Here is a 19,339-nt window from a genome sequence, read left to right as displayed (position 1 = left end):
CCGACATGGTGTCACCGCGGTGATATTGTCAATGTGCCGGTCGAAATCTAGAGCCTTGCGGTCATAGAACAGCAACATGCCCAAATGAAGACCGAAACCGACGAAAGAGCTATGAGAAAATATCAGCATCTTGTTAGAAAAAAGAGTTATCTATCCAAGTCGGATTTGAGCCATTTAGCAACGCACTTCTGTACCGAAGCACAATAGTAAGCAACGCGTCATTTTGTCACTACCCTATGTTGGGAGGACATGGCATGACGAGCACAGCATTGAAGCCCGTACCACACCCCTGGCGACACGTCGATCGAAAAGGGAAACGACTTCAGGGCAGTATTACGGCCGAGGAGGATAATTCCGGAAGAACAGGCTACCCGTACCCATTGCATAGCGTTCTTGTTTGCTCCATAGGGACGGTGTGTGGCACAGGGGCATTGTACTACCGACGGAATCCCTCGACCAGTCTCCCCGTGTATAACCCAACGAATATGACTGGCGCCTCCGCGCAAAGCGCGCCTCGACCTTTCTGCTTGTGCGACCGGCTCAGGTGTTTGCCTCCTGCGAGCCGACCCCAGAGATTGAGGTCTCCGAAAGCCGTTGATGGCCGATGCTCTCCGGGATCTGGGATTCCCTAGCGTCTTGCGGATTCGTCTGTTTCCCACGAAGTTCCGGCTCACCCACGTCATGACGGCTGCGTTAGCGGATTCTAACCTTGTCACGCCTCGTCGACATTGGATGACAGGCACCTACTTCACACCCAGACCCACGATAAGATTTGTCCACAGACTATCCTTCGCGCAGTCTGCCCTTCCACCACGTCCCGGTGAGATGGCGTATGTCGGTGAGGCGACACCTGTTTGCCGATGTGGCACAGCCTTCTCGCTTTGCAACCGGATGGTGTGCAACAAGATTGCGCGCCTACGGGTTCTGTATCTAGCTGCGCTCTCTCATAGGCGGAGTTGACACATACGCACGTATGAGGCCCTTGAAAGGGCCGAATTGCATATAAGCCGGCAGGGTCATGTCGTGATGTCAGATTTCACATCAGGGCATGTCCCTCGGTGTTTTGCTTCGCGTCGATCCTCGAGCAAACACTGCTCCTCCTCCGCCTCCACCTGCATTGCAGCAACTATTGCCGATCTTCCGCTCAGTATCAACACGATGAACCTCACTATGGAATTCTGCAGGCTGTTGAGCGAAAAGACGATGTTTGCGACACCAATCATTGCTTAGATCAAGGAGTTTACCGCCCGGCATCGCGCTGAATCGAACCCGGTGGTGGTTCTTTTTTATTTTTAATTTTTTTTATACCTGTTTTCTCGGTCAACGCCGTGCCGTCCTGATCTGGACTCATGCAGATATCTAGGATAGAGGCGCAAGAGCCGAGTGCGCCTGCTGGACACAAACGTCCGTCTGAGTGTCTGGATTGGACCTCATCCTGGCGCTGTACCCCAGGCTAAAGCAAATGTCCGGAATATCGTTTCCTTCGGCGCCTGCGATCGTAGGTGGGATTGGGCAAGGTCAAGCTCGGCACCGAGCAGAACGCATGGATCCAGACGATCCTATGCTGCAGCCCAGGGGTACACTCCATCGCCGTCACTTCGTCAAGTGACAGGGCCCCATCGTTGACGCCCAACTTTATTGTGGACGCCGTGTTGGTGACCTCGCATCCTGACGATCTCTGTGTGGAGCCCAGTCATGGCCAGCAAGTAGTATCCAGCTCTCCCCGGATCGCCGCCGCTCGTCAGCCACACGTCTCCGGCCGTGGAGAGCCGAAGCTTTGCTGCTACAAATGAACGAGACGAGTCCCAAGGCCGAGTAACAACGAAACAACGAAAAAAGGAATAGAGCAGTCAGACTATTGTAAACAAGTTGAGAAGAAGCATTTCGTCATCCTCTTCGCTCGAGAACCATCGGTCTTTTTTTTCTCGGCAAGGGAGGCACTGGCGTCGTTGGAATTACAGTTGTTGGTCGGACACATGTTTGTGTTTTCCCGCCCGGTCCTAAGAGGACATGCTTCAAGCTTTATGTTGCCGCCGCTGGCCTGGCAATGCGAGGTTCCGCCGGCGGGACCAGCAGACAAGAGGTCGGGGCTGAATGCGAAGATGGCCGTCTTTACTGCTTTTTTTTTTGTCTTTTTCTTTTTTCTTTCTTTGTATTTTCTCTTAAAGAGAGACGGCTGCGCCCCGGCAGCGGGCGGGACTAAGGGACGGTCTCAAATAGACTCTCGCTTGTGGCGTTACCGATCCAACCCGCACGCCCACAACCTCGTGGCTTCGAGACGCCCAGAGCACCCTCAGACCTCGACCGCTCGGCCCGGCCTTCAAAGCTGATTCTCATACGTTCAACGGTGCCGTTCCAGATGGCTGGTATGGCGCGTTCCCTTCCGCATCGTCCGTGAGGTCACACAGACGCGGCGGGCCGTGGGTCAGCCCGTCGGTGGTCGGCGGCCCAGCCTCTGGAAGAAGACCAACTACACGGCCGAGGCGTCCAGGCCAGATTGACCAATTAAGAACTACCAGTCCAGCCATCCTCTCCGTCTAAGAGAAGCAGGCAAATCATTCCGAGGAGGGTCTCTTTTTTTCTTGTTCTTTTTCCGTCGACAGCGCCGGAAACTCCTGGTTTCCATCTTCGAGCGCAGCTGATTGGGGGGAGGATTGAGCATATTGCATTGCTACGCGACGGCTGGGAAGGTGAGTGTTATCTTCATGGGTTCAAACACTCGCCAGGTGAGTTGACACATTGCTTGGACTATATCGACTAGCCCAGGCCCAGTTGACGGCAGCCGGACTCCAGACCGGGAGATGCGTTTCGGAGGCTCCTCCCCACTGACCATGGTGTACCGGCCCCCTTATTCGGTCTCACTACACTACCACATGCCAACCCGTGCCGCCCGCCCTACCAGACGTGCAGGGAGGCAGCCCACTAGCAGCTGTCCACTTTGTCGGGTTCGCAGGGACGCCTTGGGTTGTTCCTTGCACGCACACACATACACTAACTCCCGCCCCCTGTAATCCCTCCACTAGTTTCTTTACCTTGCACTTGGCAGAAAACTGTGGGGAGAAGTTCGGCCCCCTAGGGGAGAGGGAGCCCACGAACTGGATCGCTTCGGGGGGGGGGGGGGGGCCTGTCCTCGATGCTGGCGGTCCCCCCCCCAGTCACCCCGCGATCCCACCTGAGGTACCCAAAGTAGACAAAAAATCCAGCGCCAGTTACTGAGTTTTGGCGGATGCTCGACCAATGACGCGTCATTTACCCTGCAATAGAGCTGGATCGTGACGACGTTGAGCGATGACGAAGTAGAGACGCAGAAGCCCATAGCAAAGAACCGTCGGCCAGATGTTCGGTGTTACATCATGAGTTGTGCGAAGATTACGGACAGTGATGAAGAACCGAATATCATGCATTTGTGCTGAGTGCCGCCTACCGAAACCAGTGGCTAAACGCTTGACATAATTCTTCCGCCACTGACCTACAAAAATTGACACCTTTTCTTTTTCTATATCCATGACCAAATGTGTAAAGAAGAATCCCTAAAAGACAGAGTTTTGTAACAGGGTAATGATGATACAGTGTCGTCGAAGAAGGAGGAGTTGTAACCCGTATTGTACACAGCTGCGGATGCAGGAGAGGAGAGCCGTCGAAGCGTCAATTCCCGTTCGTGGTCGTCTGCGGTAGATTGTTGAGGTGTTGGCCAAGCATTTCGTCCAGTGAAGAAGGCCGTTGTTCGCCCGAATGAACTCGATGGGCGAGGTCGTAGTCCTTGTCGCTCTTGAACTTGTCAAGGCGGACGTCTCTCGAGGGCTTCTCGTCAGGTGCAGGCCGACTGGCAGACCAGCTGCCCCTTGTTCTATATTAGCAATTAATCAGAAGTGCTGTATGGCTTTCCGCAGTGGGGAGGGGAGGGGAGATAATAATGGAAAGACTTACTGGCTGCCGGTGTTGTTATCCATAGAGGAGGTGTGGCTGGCTGGCATGGCGAAGTATGAAGGGTATCGTAGGTAAAGTAAAGAAAGAAGTAATGTTGTGCAAAGAATATCTGGGAACGGCCGAGGTGTCGTTTTTCAAAGAAGCGAGCAAATACTACAAGGTGGAGGGTCTTGATCCAAGCAACGACTGCTGGGACGATGAGATGGAAAGAAAGGAGATGGATGGGGACAGGTCCATGAGTCGGTATGGTTCATGAGGTCCCTTTTTAGTAGAAGAGGCCGAAGAAGGAGACGACGAACACATAGAATATGCGAACCAGATGCTGGACGCCTGATCGGGTCGCGTTGGAAATCTCATCAAGGCGTGGTGGTAAGTAAATCGGTGGTGAAGGAAACCCCCGGGGTGTGCCTTGGCAATTCAATGTCGTCGGATCACCTGGGTTGGGACATCTAGGGTACAGATGATCGCCAAGAAGACGACCAGGTAAAAGTGCAACCCCGAGTCACTGCGTCGAGTCTAAAGTTAGCCTCACTTCTTCCTCCGTACCGAAGATAATTCAGCCGTCACTACACCTATCTGCAACAATCACAATCTCTTTTCTATCAGAAGGCGGCCCCACAGGAACAAGAATAGGGCCAGAAACAGGGGATACAAGGGAAAAGGGTGGTAGGTTCCAAGAGCAAAGTCTGTCTCATGCATCAGTCAGACTCTAAATCGTTTCTCAGTATTGGGCCAGTGTAAAGGGCGGCGGGGCATTGGAAGATGAAGAAGCAGGCTGGAGAAGGGCGGGAGGGAAGATTCGGAGCTAAAAGAGTATTAGGGAGTTGCGTGGGTGACAACAAGATTGCATGAAAAAGGCCCCCAAAGCGACCATGAATGACCAAGAAAAGTTTTGGCCAACTTCGTAAGCATCATGGCGGCGGGCGACCTAACGTGTGGTGACAATCACGAAACCTTCGAAGGAGGGGAACAGGACAGGCTGGCTGGCCTGTCTCGGAAAGCAGACGCGTCCATGCAGCTCAAAAGGGTGAACAGGGTGTGGAGATGACAGAAAACAGAACTTCACACACGCGGAATCGAGCTATTGGGACGAGTCGCAAAGTGTGGGACCATCGTAGAAGATGGAAAAGGGCGTAGTCTCGGCCAAGGGCCAATTTTGCGGTGTGAAGTGTGTGTTTTGGTGCCCCGGCTTGAGCGACATGCGCTCGTCCATAGGCCAATGGCTGCCACGAGGGGGTTGTGACGTCCTGCTTGACTGGTTGGCTTAAGCACTATCTCGAGGTAGGTGTGAAGACCGGAGGGTCTCAGAAACCGCAAAGGAGAACCGGACGGAGAAGGAGGCAAGTGGCGGCCGGCAGGAGAAACGAGCAAGCGTGGCTGGAAGGACATGAATACCTGTTATCGAGACTTGGATATGAGGGGATGAACAACTCACGAACACATGAAACAGTGGTGGGGTGTGGTTGGAAGCTCGAAGGACTTTTAGCGTCGACTCTAGTAGTCGTGGCGATGACGGGCGTGGATCATGGAGAGAAAGGTGCCCAGGTGTTCGTACTCTGCAGCTGTCGCAGTGTGCGCCGGGGAAGCAATGGCGTCCGACGAAATTTGCTGAGGAAATGCTGTCGGGGAGGCGTGTACAGGAAGAGGGCGCCCATCATCGTCAATCGTGTCGGGCCAAGTTGGGACTTGGAAAAGAAGGGCGGAAGTGATTGTGGGAGATGGCGGTGAGCAAGTAGTAGTAGGCAACTGAGGAGGTAGGTGTAGGTATGTATGTATGTAACGAAGGGGAGGTGGGCTGATAGCTCTTTCCCGTCATTTCCTTTCGCTTGGCCTGGGAAGGAAGGAGGGGGGAGAGGGGCAAAGGATACAAAGTGTATTTACCCATGTTGAAGTGATGGGCAGGGAAAGACCGGATCAGGTACATGACAAGCAGGCTCGATCCCTGCTTCTTCTTTTGGCCCCTGTCAGAACCATGCCAGAACCCTCGTCAGCAAGTACGTACCCCGTACACTACTGCCTGTTCCGATGGCGATGCGATGTCGACACCTAATCTCCGCCCTCAGCTAAACTACCAGGTAGTGTAAGTGTACACCCTGTAACTCTACGCCGGGTCCAACCACATCCACCTTACACTACGGCACTTGGCTGAGTATCTCAAATAACAGACAGGGGATCCTGTCCTGCTTCCCCAAAGAGGAGAGAGAATGTTGCCAGTCATCCGAGGAAAAGTACCATGCAGTACACCTGTGCATTCCTTTGCCGGGCCGGCGACTAGCCCTGTCATGCCCCTCATCATCTGACGTACCTACACTGATCGAGCGGTAGAAGCAGCAAGGGCCATAGCCTGCTATAGCGGCATGGTAGATCATGATTGATTTCATGTCCCTCATACCCTGCTCACCTCCATCCTCACCCCATGTCTGACTTGCTTTGCAGCGTTTCTATTGCCAGAACATGAGATGAACGGCTGCGTCCCTCCCGAAGACTACGGTGGAGTTGTTCCGAGACTCTAGCTTCTTTCTTTTCAAGACGCACATCGGACGTGAAGATTGACATGAGGTGACAGCATGCAGCTAGTCGATAGCCAACGTATCCCCAGCATAGAGCCTCTTGCCACAAATAAACACCCTTGGCAACCGCGAGCATCGGGTCAATCTTTCACATCACGTTTTCCATGACATCTGGCAGCTTCTTTGGTGCATCTTCATCTATCCTCTCCCGATATGGAGCACCGTAATGCTCTTCGCACAGATATTCAACAGCCAAAGCCGCCCATTGTGAGTGGCTTACGAACCACTGACATGCTGTCAAGTATGTACTCCGTCCAACATTATGTGTTAGGACAAATACTTGTGGGGGGGCTCAAGGCAGTCGGGGAATACAGCTTCAGCCCATCGAAAGGTGATACTATGGCCATTGATGGAACCTGGGTTTGGCGTGCCGGCTTGGCGCGACAATCCATGCTGGTGAATACCAGAGTTGACACCAGGACGCCTCGTTCGTCGAAATGCAAATCATTGCCAAGTCACCTTCTTTACGCCCGCAACCCTCGACATCCTTTACCCTAACTACCAAATCGGTTTTGAAAATACCTCGTTGAATTTGAAAACGACCCACTGCTTAACGCATTCCGGTCAACCAAAGTGCTATCAACTGTGCATCGCATATCATATTTATTAGCAAGCCTGTACTGAGACTTGGGTCATGCAACATGTGGCCGCTCCAACATGATGAAGGGGTTCGTATCTCGGAGGCCACGGCGGTGAAGAGACGCAGCCTTATGTCTCTTCTGCAGCATGCTTGTTTCGGGCCACATCATATACACTCGCAGATCGACAGCCGGCCTCCGTGTTCTTTTCTTTTTTTTTCTTTTTTTTTTCTTTGTACATAGGGTGGACGTTTTTTTCTCTATAGACACCCCAGGAACTCACTCATGCCACGGACAATAAGAGCAGACTAATTCCCAAAAGGTACACACCATGTGTGGGCATGCTGATCTTTTTTTCTGCCCCATAGTTATGTTTAGAAGACCATGCTGACGAAGAAGAAATCGTGACACCAGGTCGACGCTGAACACCAAAAGCACATCATACATGCAGACACCCATAGTCCTAAACCACCTTTCTCAGCCCCTGACTTTTCCTGTGACTTGTATCACTAAGGGAAAGGTGCAGGATCGGGTAGGCAAACATCACAAATGTACGGGAGGGCCGCCTCCCGACGGCACAGCTATCGATGAACCAGTCACTTAAAATGCGCAACCCAAATACATTTGGTGACGTTCCAGTCCAATGCCCCATGCACACTTCCCCAGAAGGGTGTGCAACGTTTTTTTCATGGCGAATAACATTGCTTTTGTCTGTTGATGTGCTGTCAGGGGGGGGGGGGGGGCTAGATGGTGTTCACTCCAAATCCCAGACCGAGTTAATTGCATGCATTATTTGCTTTTCTTTCCTTCAACGGCAAGTAATATCCTTCAGCAAAGGTTCTGACCGCCTTTGTGCGCTCTCGATACCGGCTGCCTTGATTCACTGCCCAGGAAGATCAACGCTGCAGCGCTGCCAGATTCTGCACCAACGACCCAATCAAGAAACCCTGATTAGGAACACAGCTGTCTGACTGACTCGTTAGGGAGCCTCATCATCAAAGATTTTCGGGGTCATGGCAGTCCGCAGTCTTACAGGTCTTTGTTCGTGGCACGCCGTTCTCTTCTCGTCGTCGAGTATGCTTTGAACAAGTCAATCCTCGGGCTCACAATTGCTTTGTGTACCTTGTCGTCGCCAGAGCCTTTCATGCAGACAAATGCCATTTTCCTGTCAAGACGCAGGCATGTTGTTCACCAGTTCCCATGAACAATGCGTTGTTACCCCGTTGTTCGAACGCTTGGGGTCCTCATGGATTTTCCATATCAAGGGACGGCTCCCCGTCTCTCTTTTATTCGCTTATTCCCAAGACATCCAACATAACATACGCACATCAAACCTCAAAAATTACAAAGAAACGGTAACGTACAAGCCTTGGCCAGCCCCCTCCACTAACAACCGCTAGACGAACTTCGCAATGCCTCTCTACGAAGCCCTTTCTCCCCGTTACTCCAAAAGTGATGATTCGCCCTATAGTTACCTGGCGGCCTTCTCAGTCGGGTTAAGTATTCCCCTCTTATTGACCTGCTTACTCGTCATTGTGGCCTGGCGCAGGGATGTTTCCAAGGCCAAGTCGGAAAAAAAGGAGATCCTCAACTCGCTCACACTGACCAAGCAGAAGCTCGCGGAGGCGATCGAACTACATGAAAAGCAGCGCAAGGACATCCAGCGGCTGCACAGGATTGGTTCGCGATATGTCCTCGAGCACGGACCGCTCCAGATTACAGCGGAGGTCGAGCAAGTGCCGGAGGATGGGGACCGAGTGCCGGAGGGCAACCCGCCACCCGAGGACGGGGACGCGTTCGTCGTCAGCGATGAAGAGGAATGGGATAGCGATACGCCGGCCCGGCACTCGCTCGTCTCGGCCGCTAGCACGGTCGAGACGGACCCGGCTGCGCCGAGGATCGCAACCACCGGTGTTATGCCCACCGCTGCCCACCTGTCCGGGGAGGCTGCAAGGTCCGGAGCCGGAACGGCTGCATGAGCTTCCGAAAGCACGATCACAGACCCTAGATAGAGCTTCAATATTGAGCGTACATTAAACATCAAGAAATACGCAACTGAAGACTTGAGTATGAGGAGCATGCGATGAATGTTTCTCTACGGAATGATACTCGTAACAACCAGTACATCTCCGGTCACGTTGTCGAGGGGTGCAACGTCTTGACCGCCATTGTTGAATACCAAGCAGCAATAAGTGTCATCAAACGGATTCAGCGGAGACGATCTCGGTCTCCCGGTAATAGAAAATCGTGTTAGTTAACTCTACCGAAACGCAACGCCGTCGCCTCGGCCGTGGCTGTAGACAGAGAGACCTGTAACCGTATGTATGGCAGAGAACTCCGGCAGTTGTATTAGTATTCGAGTCCTGCCGCGTCTCTTTGCTATTCCAACACCGCAAGAGTCCAAGTAAGCCGGCATTCTGAGTATGAAGAGCCAGTCGTTCAACGTGGTAGAATGGGTACTGTTGCTACTGCTGTCTCAGTTGGTACAACTGGAATGATACTAAAGGAAATTGATTGATGTTGTTAGATGCAATGTCGAAGCACACCCTCCACTTCCTCACTATACCACATCCGCCGCGCTGCTCTGAACCCCCCCCTTCCCCAGATCCCAACGACCCTCGTGATTAAAGCTTTCAGCCTGGTCGACGTGACTCTAAATGTTGATTAAAGCTTGCATACTACCGTGAGCCGATAAAGCAGCTGTCCCTTGCAGTATATCATTCATTCCGGCGCTGGTGCATCGTCCCTCCCTCTCCGATAGTATTTCCTGATGACCATGTTCTAGACGACGGAAAGCATCGAGTGTCGAGTTTCCTCGACTAACTCTCGACCATACCGAGTTCCTGGGTTTTTCCATGCTCGGAGATCAAAGAAATACATGTCATTGTTTACCGATGTTCGTCCTGATTCGCAGCCACTTTGCCAAAACAAAGCGATTCATCCATGTTATTTGACGGGCAGCCTGTATGTACATCGGACCACCTGCCGCGTCGCTCAATAATCCATGGCAGTGTAGAGCCTAATCGAACAGACTCTGCTACATATACATCGCGGTTGTCTTCGACCTTGTCTCGAGTTCCTTGTAGCTCGATTCATTGGCAAGGCTCGCCGAGTTTTCTTTCAGGCATACAGGCCGAGTATCTTGTTGACTGCCATTTGAAGAAAGAGGCCCAAGCGGCCGCTTTCAGGAACCAAGAACAACGGGCCGAACCCGAAAAGGGCCAATTGGCAGGCTTGGTCCATTGAAATAAATAGAAACCGCACAATGGGGAACCACTGCCTCGACGGGATTTTGGTACAAGGCCCTTCTTTCAGGTGCGACCGATGACTCGGTCTCTGCAAGCCCTTGCCTCCTTTGACGAAACAAAGCGGTCTCCTGTCCAGCCACAGCCCATGGACAAAGTCACCGAAAAGACGAGACAACCTCGAGGGTTGTGCTCTAGACGAAGGGTCTATATATCCCGTGCCACAGGTCTATCCAGATGCCAATCTTCGTCTCAAGCCAGGCGCTATCTTTCCCGACGACTTCCTTTTCTCCCCTTGGTGAGTTCCAAACATTCGTCATGTGTGCTAACGACTGGTGTTGCAAGGTGCGAGACTCATATTTGCTAGAAGCCGGAGCTTTCAACTGTCCGCAGGTGCCTGTTCCTCATCCCTCCAAAGGTAAGCCCCCGCCGCCCGCTAATACGCTGACGAAATTCAGTATCTCGGATGTAAAGATGTCTTGAACATACCACACTGGAACCCGTCGTAAGTCTCCTCTTCCCTCTTCCCTAACTGACCGATGACAGCAACTCCAAGGGCCCTATACACCATTGACCTCACCTCCGGAACCAAGGTAAGTGCCATTCCTTCTTCACTAAATTAGTTTGAGTAGGCAATCTGGTCCGTTTAGAACACCCCAAAGCAGCTGTCTTTCAGGCCTTTGGTGGGGCTTCCAATCCTGTCGTGGGACGCTGACAACAAGTTCCCCTGAATCAGCGTAACGCATGCTGCTGAATTGCTGTGAGTGATCTCTTGTATTCATTCTACTGACGTGGACAGAAAACCGAATCATTGCAGCACCATGTGACGGAACCTTTCACTTTGATCTGTAAGTCCCCCTTGTTTGACGCAAATGGCTGATTCCAGGAACATATCTCTCCTATGAAGTTATGTCCTACCTATGTGAGCAGCTTTCTCGCCCTCTTTGGGTGGCTGATAACAGGCGCACACACCGTATGCTCACACAGCCAGGCACGACGTACAAGTTCTCTTTGTGAGTTACCCACTCGTACGACCTCTTTTTCTCATCATGTAGCCAGCCCTCTCTGCTTTTGAGCAGCCCGCAAAAGAGACGCAAATGGCGCGCCCAAGGTAGGTGCTCCCCTCCACAATCCTCACAGAGCATTGAAGCTAGGACTCGGAAAGACCCATCGGCCTGGCCGCGGTGCGCGAGCCACCTCGGAACCATCTCTGTCGAAGCTCTTCGGAGAAGCCAGGCAAGTACTCCCCATGCTTTTTACCTTGGGCTGACGCGATAGGGACTTGAACGGCTCCGTTTGAACTCCAGCGAACCGTCAATTCGATCCGAGAACCGCCCCCTCCACCTCCCCAACGCGTCATGGTGAAGGCCACATACCGACCGCCACAAATATGCGGACCGAAGTGAAGATCGCACACTATGAAGAGTTGGTGCTTGATATCGATAGAGATCAGCACGGTGGATCGATCCAAGAGGGACAGGGTGGGGGTCATTGATGCAGACAGCATGACAGGGAGACGAAGTCGAGACAGACAAGCCGGACGATGAACGCAAGACAGAACTCACAAATGACAAATAATGATATTCAACTGCAGTGATTTTCTTTTCTGAAACTAGACCGAATTTTCAACCCATAGTAGTCCTAATTGATGAACAAACGCCCTAATCGTAGGAAAAGCCCGCCGGAAACATATCCGCTCTCGGCCGTCGCAGCCATTACTCGTTTCGTAACACATGTCTAGAAGAACTTGCTCTTGAGGCCGCCAAGAACGACATTCCTTTTCTGTTTGTTGAGGTACTTGCCCACATCGTCTGCCCACCCCTGGCTCTGGTTTTGCAGGTTATCCATATTGTCACTCATGATATTGAGTTTCTCGGTGCGCTCGTTGAGCTGTCTAGTCAAATAATCGCCCCAACCCTCGTTACTGCCGGCAGCAGCGCCGCCGGCGCTGCTGGAGCCCGCTTGTCCACCAGCCCGTGCAGCCCTCGCCTCTGCCGCCGCCGCTGCGATCATCCGTTTGCTGGGAGGACGGTTGGGGTCGATGAGCAAGTCGAGGTCGGTTGGGGAGACGTGCTGCGTTCCGGAAAGCCATTGCATGTTCGAGATAGTAGGGCGTGGCGGCGTCACAATCTCTGGGTTGATGAGAACATCCGCGCTGACCGGAAGGTCCTTACCAGTTCCCCATACGGAGAGGATGGCAATCTCACTAGGCCCGGTCCAGCCGAAGATATCACCAGTCTGCGTCACCACTGATGAGATGCTACGGCTGCTATCGAGCATGGGAAGTGATGCTTTCCCAATCTCTTTGAGGCCGGGGATAGAGAACGCACGGGTCGTGCGGTCGCCAAACACGCCGACGATGGCGACACCGTGAAGCTCAAACTCGGTGACATTTGCTGAATCGTACAGCATATCGTCGAATGTCTTGGATGCGCCCTTGGAGCTTGCAGGCTTAAAGATTCGGATCTCGGTTTGTGTCACTGGGTTATGTCAATCTCAAAATTACAAACAGTCCCATACGAGTACAAAGAACTTACCAGCAACCAAAACGCCATTGACCTGTTGGCCGTTTCTGAGCCCTGCCACAATGGGTCCCGTGGCGTATGCAGGCTTGCCAGTGTCAGCTTGGATGGGGCAAAGGGCCACGACCTTGCCGTCGAACTGCTGGGCACCAGCAAGCTTGACGGTGTAGCTGTTTCCAGAGGGCAGGATCTTGAAGGTGGCTACTCGTCCCAGATTGGTGCCCACAAAACAGCAGATGCTGGAGTAGTTATCGCCCTCAAGTGTCATGACACTGAATTCAATACCTACCGGCCACTCTTTTCCTTGGCTAGCGTTATGCGATCCCTTGAGGAAGGACGACCTCTTTTCGTGTTTGGCGAACTCCGACATGGAGGTCTGGAAGATGACCGAAGGACCCCGCAGGTCAATGACGCTGAAAAAGCCGCCTTCCGAGCCGACGCCCACAAATCCAACATCCGAGACGCAAATGGCTGAGATGGGTCCCTGCATCATCTCATACAACTGCCATGGCTGCAGGCCTTCCTTAAGACCGGGCTCTGCCCTTGAACTAATGTCCGTGAGAGACCCTGGGTTTGACGGAAGGTCCTCGTGGTGATCTTTGCCGAAAAATCTGTTGCCGGCCCATTTGTAGAGGACTACCTCACCAGTGCGAGTCCCCACTGCGAACTCACCCGTGTTCGGCGCCAGATGCATCGCCGTGATATCAACATCCTCGTAGCGGTCAAGCGATCTTGCAACGTCGACCTGCAACATGGTCGGGTTCTCGATTTCATCGGCATGGCCAGCATCCCATAACCGCACCGTGCTGTCGCCATGGGCTATCTGGAAGATGGTGCGACCCTCGTATCTACGCTTCGGCTTCGCCGCCTCGGCACCGCCCTTCAAAAGCGGTTCGCCATGGTTTCTGGTTTCCACCATGCCGAGCCAACGCCCACGGTCTAGGGTTTGCACAGCGAACCTGTTGACATACGGGTGAACAAAGGAGACGGACGGGTGCAGTTGATTCGTCGGGCTGATGGGGTATCCCGAGGGAAAGCTCATGGTCAGAAGCTCGCCGGAAGAGAGGAGTGTCATTACAGCAATGGGGTCCTGTGCGCCCGCGAAGTAGGGCGAGGAGCGAGGAATAAGCAGAAAGTCGACGACCTGAGCACCCGGCGGTGTCGGCAAGGTGATCTGGCGTTTTCCCTGTAAGTGATCTTGGAGGACTTGCCATGATGAAGTGGCATAGATGGGAGTTTGTCCAAGCTCGATGAAGGTGAGCCCCTTTTGAGGAGCATCAGGACTGAGGCCGCCAGCGATCAGCAACCCAGTGTCGTCAGGATTGTCTTTACAGCACCAAGCGATGCGTGCGTATGGCTCCGTGTAGCCGACATGGCCTGCGTTCGGTGATGGCTGGTCGACCTTCATCTCGTTTATAGTTCTGGCCATGATCATGCGGCCATCCTTGGGGTCCCAGAACACCATGCTGCCGTCGTCGTGGGCCGTCATGATAAAGGTGCCCGTGGGGTGCCACAGGGCGTGCGAAAGCCTTGGTCGGCGAACAGTGTCCGGGGACTCTCCTCCTCCGCCGGGTGCGCCGGGTTGCAGGACATACTCGAAGAACTTGATTGGTTTGTTCTGCTTGAATGAGTAGATGACGGCGCCCGTCGTGTACGCGATGAGCATCTGCCCAATGTCTCTAGGGTGCAGCGCGATGCTCACCAGCCCAACGACACGAGCGTTGGGATCCTTCTCTTTCCAAAAGTTTGGTAACCGGAATGACCTTGTGATATTCTCCCTGTCCAGGTCATAGGCCAAGACCTCTCCGGTGGCTAGGCCAAGGAAGGCCCAGTCAAGCATGGGGTCCGTGAGGAGGCAGGCAACATGACCAGGGCAGACGAGGCCGGCGATGCGTTTTGCAGTGTCGAGATCCCATATTCCCAGCTCGTTCTTGGCGTCAAGGGAGACGAGTCGGTTGGCGGCGAAGTGGAGCGAGCGAAAAGATGTGCGCCTTGGCGGCTCGATGACCTTGTGGACTCTGCTCTGGCCGAAAACGAAGATCTTGCCAGGGCCAAATTTAGATTCGTTGGTCGCGATTGCGAGAAGCGACTGGATCGGATCGTAGGCTAAGCAGCTGCAGCGTTTCCCGTCAGTATGAGTCTTCAGAGTGCGATACACATTGCGGAATGCCCTGAATTCGACGCGCGTCCACGTGGGGTAGCTCGAGTACTGACCTAACCTGCGAGTTGATGCCGTATGTGGACTGGTAGTCGGGCGCAAAGAGGTCGGGAATAATGGAAGCAGACAGGTCCTTTTGCAGGCCTGTCTGCTTTTGTCGAAGAAAGGCGGCCATGGCTTGAGAGGAAGAGGGAGAGAGCGGTGTAAGTTGGATCTGGAGATGTTGTTTGAGGAAGACTGGGAGAGCTTGGGGTGGTCCCGCAACTTACTTTTAGGGCGGTCCAAGGTCCGCTTGGCGGGGTGACACTGGCTCAGTGGGTAATGATCCAAGACCCTGCAGCGCACCAACGTCATGGAGGCTACCGCCGGGCCCGTGTGCCGCCGCCCCAAAGTTAAGGTCGGTCGCATGTGGTCCAAGCTCCTTCATGCACGTGAACGATGGGCGCATTATGTAATACGCACAGTCTGCGTCCTCCTGAACTGAACACTCACTCACTCACTCATCATAGCAAACTTAATCCAATAGTGTCCAAAGGAACAGATGCTATATATTAAGTATGTAAAACACCTACTATGAAAGGATTTCCCTTCATCTTATTCATTTAATTTCATGTTCTTGCACCATGGGTATCGATCGCTCTCCGAACCAGAATGCCCACGCAAGCTCATTTCCCTACTTCAAAATCACCAGACTCAGGCAGATCCGGCGGTGCCCTCCTCAACTCGCTTCTCCTCGTTATGGCCATGGACAGGGACGAAACTGGTGGCACTACGAAGGTTGTCAGCAAAATGTCAAAGGAAAACATTGTTCACCATCGAAATAGGAAATACTCACAGGTCGTCCTCGCCAGAAAGCTCCTCCAGCGTCTTCCTCGCCGTCTCGGGAATCAGCAAACTTGTAAAGAAACCGCAAAGCATGAAAAGGGCAAAGATCTGCATGATGTGGTTGAGCCACGGCGTGCTCCATCTGGGGTCAGTCTTGGCCCGGCTGCTGTCGGCTCCGATGGTCCTGAGCGGCCCGAACACAACCTGCGCGATGATGGCACCAATCTTGCCCGAGGCAGCTGAAACTCCGTGGGAAGTGGACCTGTACCTAGTCGGGAAGCACTCGCCAGGGACAATAAACGTGGTTGAGTTGGGCCCGGCGTTGAAGAAGAACTGTGCGAGGGTGTACAGGGCCATCAGAGCAGATCCGGACAGGTTCCAGTAGTCGAAGCCGATAACGCAGAAGAGGAGGGTAAGGGCGAAGAAGCCAAAGAGCTGGATGGGCTTGCGGCCGATTGTGTCAACGAGTGCGGCGGAAACCCAGTATCCTGGGACAGCGCCAGCGAGGACGAGGATCAGGTTGCCAACAGCCGTCTTGTAGAAGATGTGGTACACATCCTTACCGCCGGACCATCCGATGGCATTGAGAATGATGGCGTTGTTCAGACCGAGACCATAGAAGGCAACATCGAGGAAGAACCAAGAACCAGCGGTACCGATAAGGACCTTGGCGTTCTTCCAGACGCTATAGTGGCGGAAGAAGTCACTCCAAGAAGCCTTGGGTACTTCGAGCTGCGTCTCGGCCTCTTGGCGGGCGATGACGCGAGCAGCCTCATCAACCTGGGCCTCGCCCCACTTGCCCTTCTTATAGAAGTCGACGTCGCCCTCGGCCTTCTGCACATCATTTTCGATGTCGAAAGTGTATCGAGGGGTCTCCGGAATGGTGAGGCGGAAGTACAAGGCGATGCATCCGGGGACGGCGCCGAAGCCGATCATGGTCCTCCACATCTTGTCAACGGCCATCAGGCAAGGCTCGGTGGCAGAGCATGCAGCAGGCTTGGCGGCAGTCTCGAGGGACCCCTTGAAGCCGGATGTGACGATGAGGAGCATAATGCCACCAGCAAGCTGGCCAAACCCTTGGTTGGCAAACACGGCATTCATCATGAAGCCTCTCCACTTGGTCGTGGCGAACTCGGAGGTAATGATTGCAGAAAGCGGGTAATCACCGCCGATGCCAATACCCTAATGCTTTTGTTAGCGGCAAGAAGATCACCACTACCATCGATCCATCACTCACCATGATGATACGCCAGAAAACAATGAGGCCGACGATGGAAACCGAAGGAGAGGAAGACGAGAGGGCCTGGGCGAGGGTGGCGATAATGATGATGATGAGCTCTACACCGTACTATCGTTTCGTTTGTCAGTTGTGTGTATCGAGGGTTTGTCCGTTATCGGGCGGCCTACCATCTTCTTGCGACCGACAATGTCTGCAAGAATACCGAATCCAACTTGGCCAACGACGGTGCCGGCGGAGGTGGCAACCTTGATGGCAGTGTCGTGTTCCGCAGGCAGGGTTCCACCAAAGTACACAATACCCAACATGGAAGTGACGAGGCCGATGGTAAAGATATCGTACTGTGGTGCGATCGAGTCAGCTTTGGCCATAGAGGTAGGGTTCCAAGCAACAACATACCGAGTCGGTGAAGAAGCCGATACCAGCAACGATGATGGCACGGACATGGTACCAGCCGAAAGGCGCCTTGTCGATCTCGGCCAGAGCCAGGCGGCGACGCTCGTTGGCATCAGCAACATGGGCGAAGTCGTTGTTGAAGTTGTGGAAAGCGGCGTTTCCGCCGGCCGTCTTGTTGAGCTTGACCTCGGCAGAGGTGAGCTCGCGCTCGGTGTTGGCGTTCGAGCCTGCCGCTTCGGACGGCTGCATGACGCTGGCCATGATGTCTACTCTGAGCCCGGGAAGAAAAGAACGACGAAAGGTCGAAACCCGAGAGATTGGGAGCAGAAACCGGTGGCCTTGGGTTCCTGTTCGGTAGCTTGGGGAGCGCGACGACAACCAAAGCCAACGTGTAGGCAATCGGGAGGGGTCCGTCTTATATGCCAAACAGAAGCAACAGGTAGGAGATTAACTTGCGGGCGCCATCTAAGTCAAGCATGGGAACGGTGGGGGTACTGGCAGGGGAGTGGAAGAGATGCGACGACCGAGGACACGAAGGGAACATGGCTCGAGATCAGCATCCAACTCGAAGACTACGTACTGTCGCGATGGACGGACGGAATACGACGGGGGGTGTCATTGTACCCAGGCGAGGCGATTGACATTCGACCAAGTTGCGCGAAGGTAGCAAGCAGTAGGTGCTTTTTCTTTTTTTCTTTTTTAAGCTAACGCCGTTACGGAACCGAGACCTTGACTATGGATCAAAGGGCCACAAGAAGAGGGTACAAGCAAGCAACTCACTGTCGGAACGACATCGTCGGCAAGGAAGAGACGTCTTCCGATGGGTCGTATGCAACAGGGGTGCCTCCTAGGCAAAGCCGGCCGGGTGTGGCTGGGTGGAGCCGTGCTCGGCGACGAATCCGGGATGGCGCGCAATTTCACTTTCTTCTCAGACTCTATTTCTCGTCTCTACTTAGACTAAAGATCAGATAGCCCCTCTCGACTAGCTGCCCTTCGTTTTCGCTTTTTCGCTCTTACATCGGCATCTGTAGGCTCAAACGGGACGTGGCACGGCTTCATCGGACTCTTTACCCCCTAAAGATGCCGCTGGTACGCCTCCTACGACAGTACGGGCTGACGCGACACGAGCTGGGTCGTGATTCAAGATGAGAGTAGCAGCGGCCCGTTCGTGTCAAAGTTAACCGGGAACCAATTGGATTACTCAGTGTGAAAATATGGACACGGAGAAGCATGGATGATGGTATCTAATACTACATAGTAGTACCACTAATCAAGTCAAAAGTCCGAGGCCCACAACCCATGCAGTGTTTGCTTCCCATGTCTGGGACAGTCTTATAAGATGTTGAGTGGGGGGGGTTACCGCGTCGATAGCTACCCAACATGAATCCGATCAAGCTTTGCGGACGCATCAAGCAGGATTACCAGCTACAGCAACGTTTAATTAGTAGCTTGACACTCGGGTAGCCGTTCAAGATACCACAATGACATCAACAAGCTTTGTGGACCACACTAAGCACCCGTCCAAGCCACGCGTGACCCCAATCCCTTGAGAGGTGGTTCGAGGGCCGGGGACCGTTGGCTCACCGAGCGGCCACACTCTGCTGGCATATCGTTGCAGCACGTTGGCTCGAGAAACAAAGGGTGTCATCGATGGCCGGCCGGTGTTGTAGCCGCTTTCGGCTACCGAGCGCCTGGGACCAGGCCGATCCATCCCAGCAATGATTACTGGTACCGCGAGTCCCCATGGCCGACATGTCCTCTCGCGCAAAAGGTACTTGTTTTCTATATTGAACGAGTGTCAGCCTAGGGGCTGCCGATCCCACCCGTCTCACTCCGAGGAGAAGTCGTCAATATTCTCCCCATCAGAGCCCGCCAATCAGA

The 19,339-nt window shown here is 53.5% G+C and overlaps 4 protein-coding genes across 4 annotated transcripts; 1 reads left to right on the top strand and 3 right to left on the bottom strand.

The window, feature by feature from the left end:
- Window positions 1-3,645: 3,645 nt before the first annotated feature.
- GLRG_06691 (uncharacterized protein) lies at window positions 3,646-3,974 on the bottom strand (the record flags this gene model as incomplete). Its single annotated transcript, XM_008097545.1, has 2 exons — window positions 3,646-3,841; window positions 3,928-3,974. 2 exons carry the CDS (start codon window positions 3,972-3,974, stop codon window positions 3,646-3,648), a joined length of 243 nt encoding a protein of 80 aa, XP_008095736.1.
- A 4,513-nt stretch (window positions 3,975-8,487) lies between these two features.
- Window positions 8,488-9,054, top strand: GLRG_06690 (uncharacterized protein; the record flags this gene model as incomplete). The annotated part of the gene is made up of 1 exon (XM_008097544.1): window positions 8,488-9,054. One exon carries the CDS (start codon window positions 8,488-8,490, stop codon window positions 9,052-9,054), a length of 567 nt encoding a protein of 188 aa, XP_008095735.1.
- A 3,003-nt stretch (window positions 9,055-12,057) lies between these two features.
- GLRG_06689 (uncharacterized protein) lies at window positions 12,058-15,175 on the bottom strand (the record flags this gene model as incomplete). The annotated part of the gene is made up of 3 exons (XM_008097543.1): window positions 12,058-12,800; window positions 12,858-14,956; window positions 15,057-15,175. 3 exons carry the CDS (start codon window positions 15,173-15,175, stop codon window positions 12,058-12,060), a joined length of 2,961 nt encoding a protein of 986 aa, XP_008095734.1.
- A 518-nt stretch (window positions 15,176-15,693) lies between these two features.
- Window positions 15,694-17,719, bottom strand: GLRG_06688 (H+ symporter; the record flags this gene model as incomplete). The annotated part of the gene is made up of 5 exons (XM_008097542.1): window positions 15,694-15,769; window positions 15,836-17,007; window positions 17,063-17,173; window positions 17,233-17,403; window positions 17,462-17,719. 5 exons carry the CDS (start codon window positions 17,717-17,719, stop codon window positions 15,694-15,696), a joined length of 1,788 nt encoding a protein of 595 aa, XP_008095733.1.
- Window positions 17,720-19,339: the final 1,620 nt, after the last annotated feature.

The sequence above is a fragment of the Colletotrichum graminicola genome (genome assembly GCF_000149035.1).
Source record: "Colletotrichum graminicola M1.001 genomic scaffold supercont1.27, whole genome shotgun sequence".
NCBI classification, from domain to species: Eukaryota; Fungi; Ascomycota; class Sordariomycetes; order Glomerellales; family Glomerellaceae; genus Colletotrichum; species Colletotrichum graminicola.
Note: the sequence above shows the minus strand (reverse complement) of the source record. Positions and strands in the feature narration are given on the sequence as shown.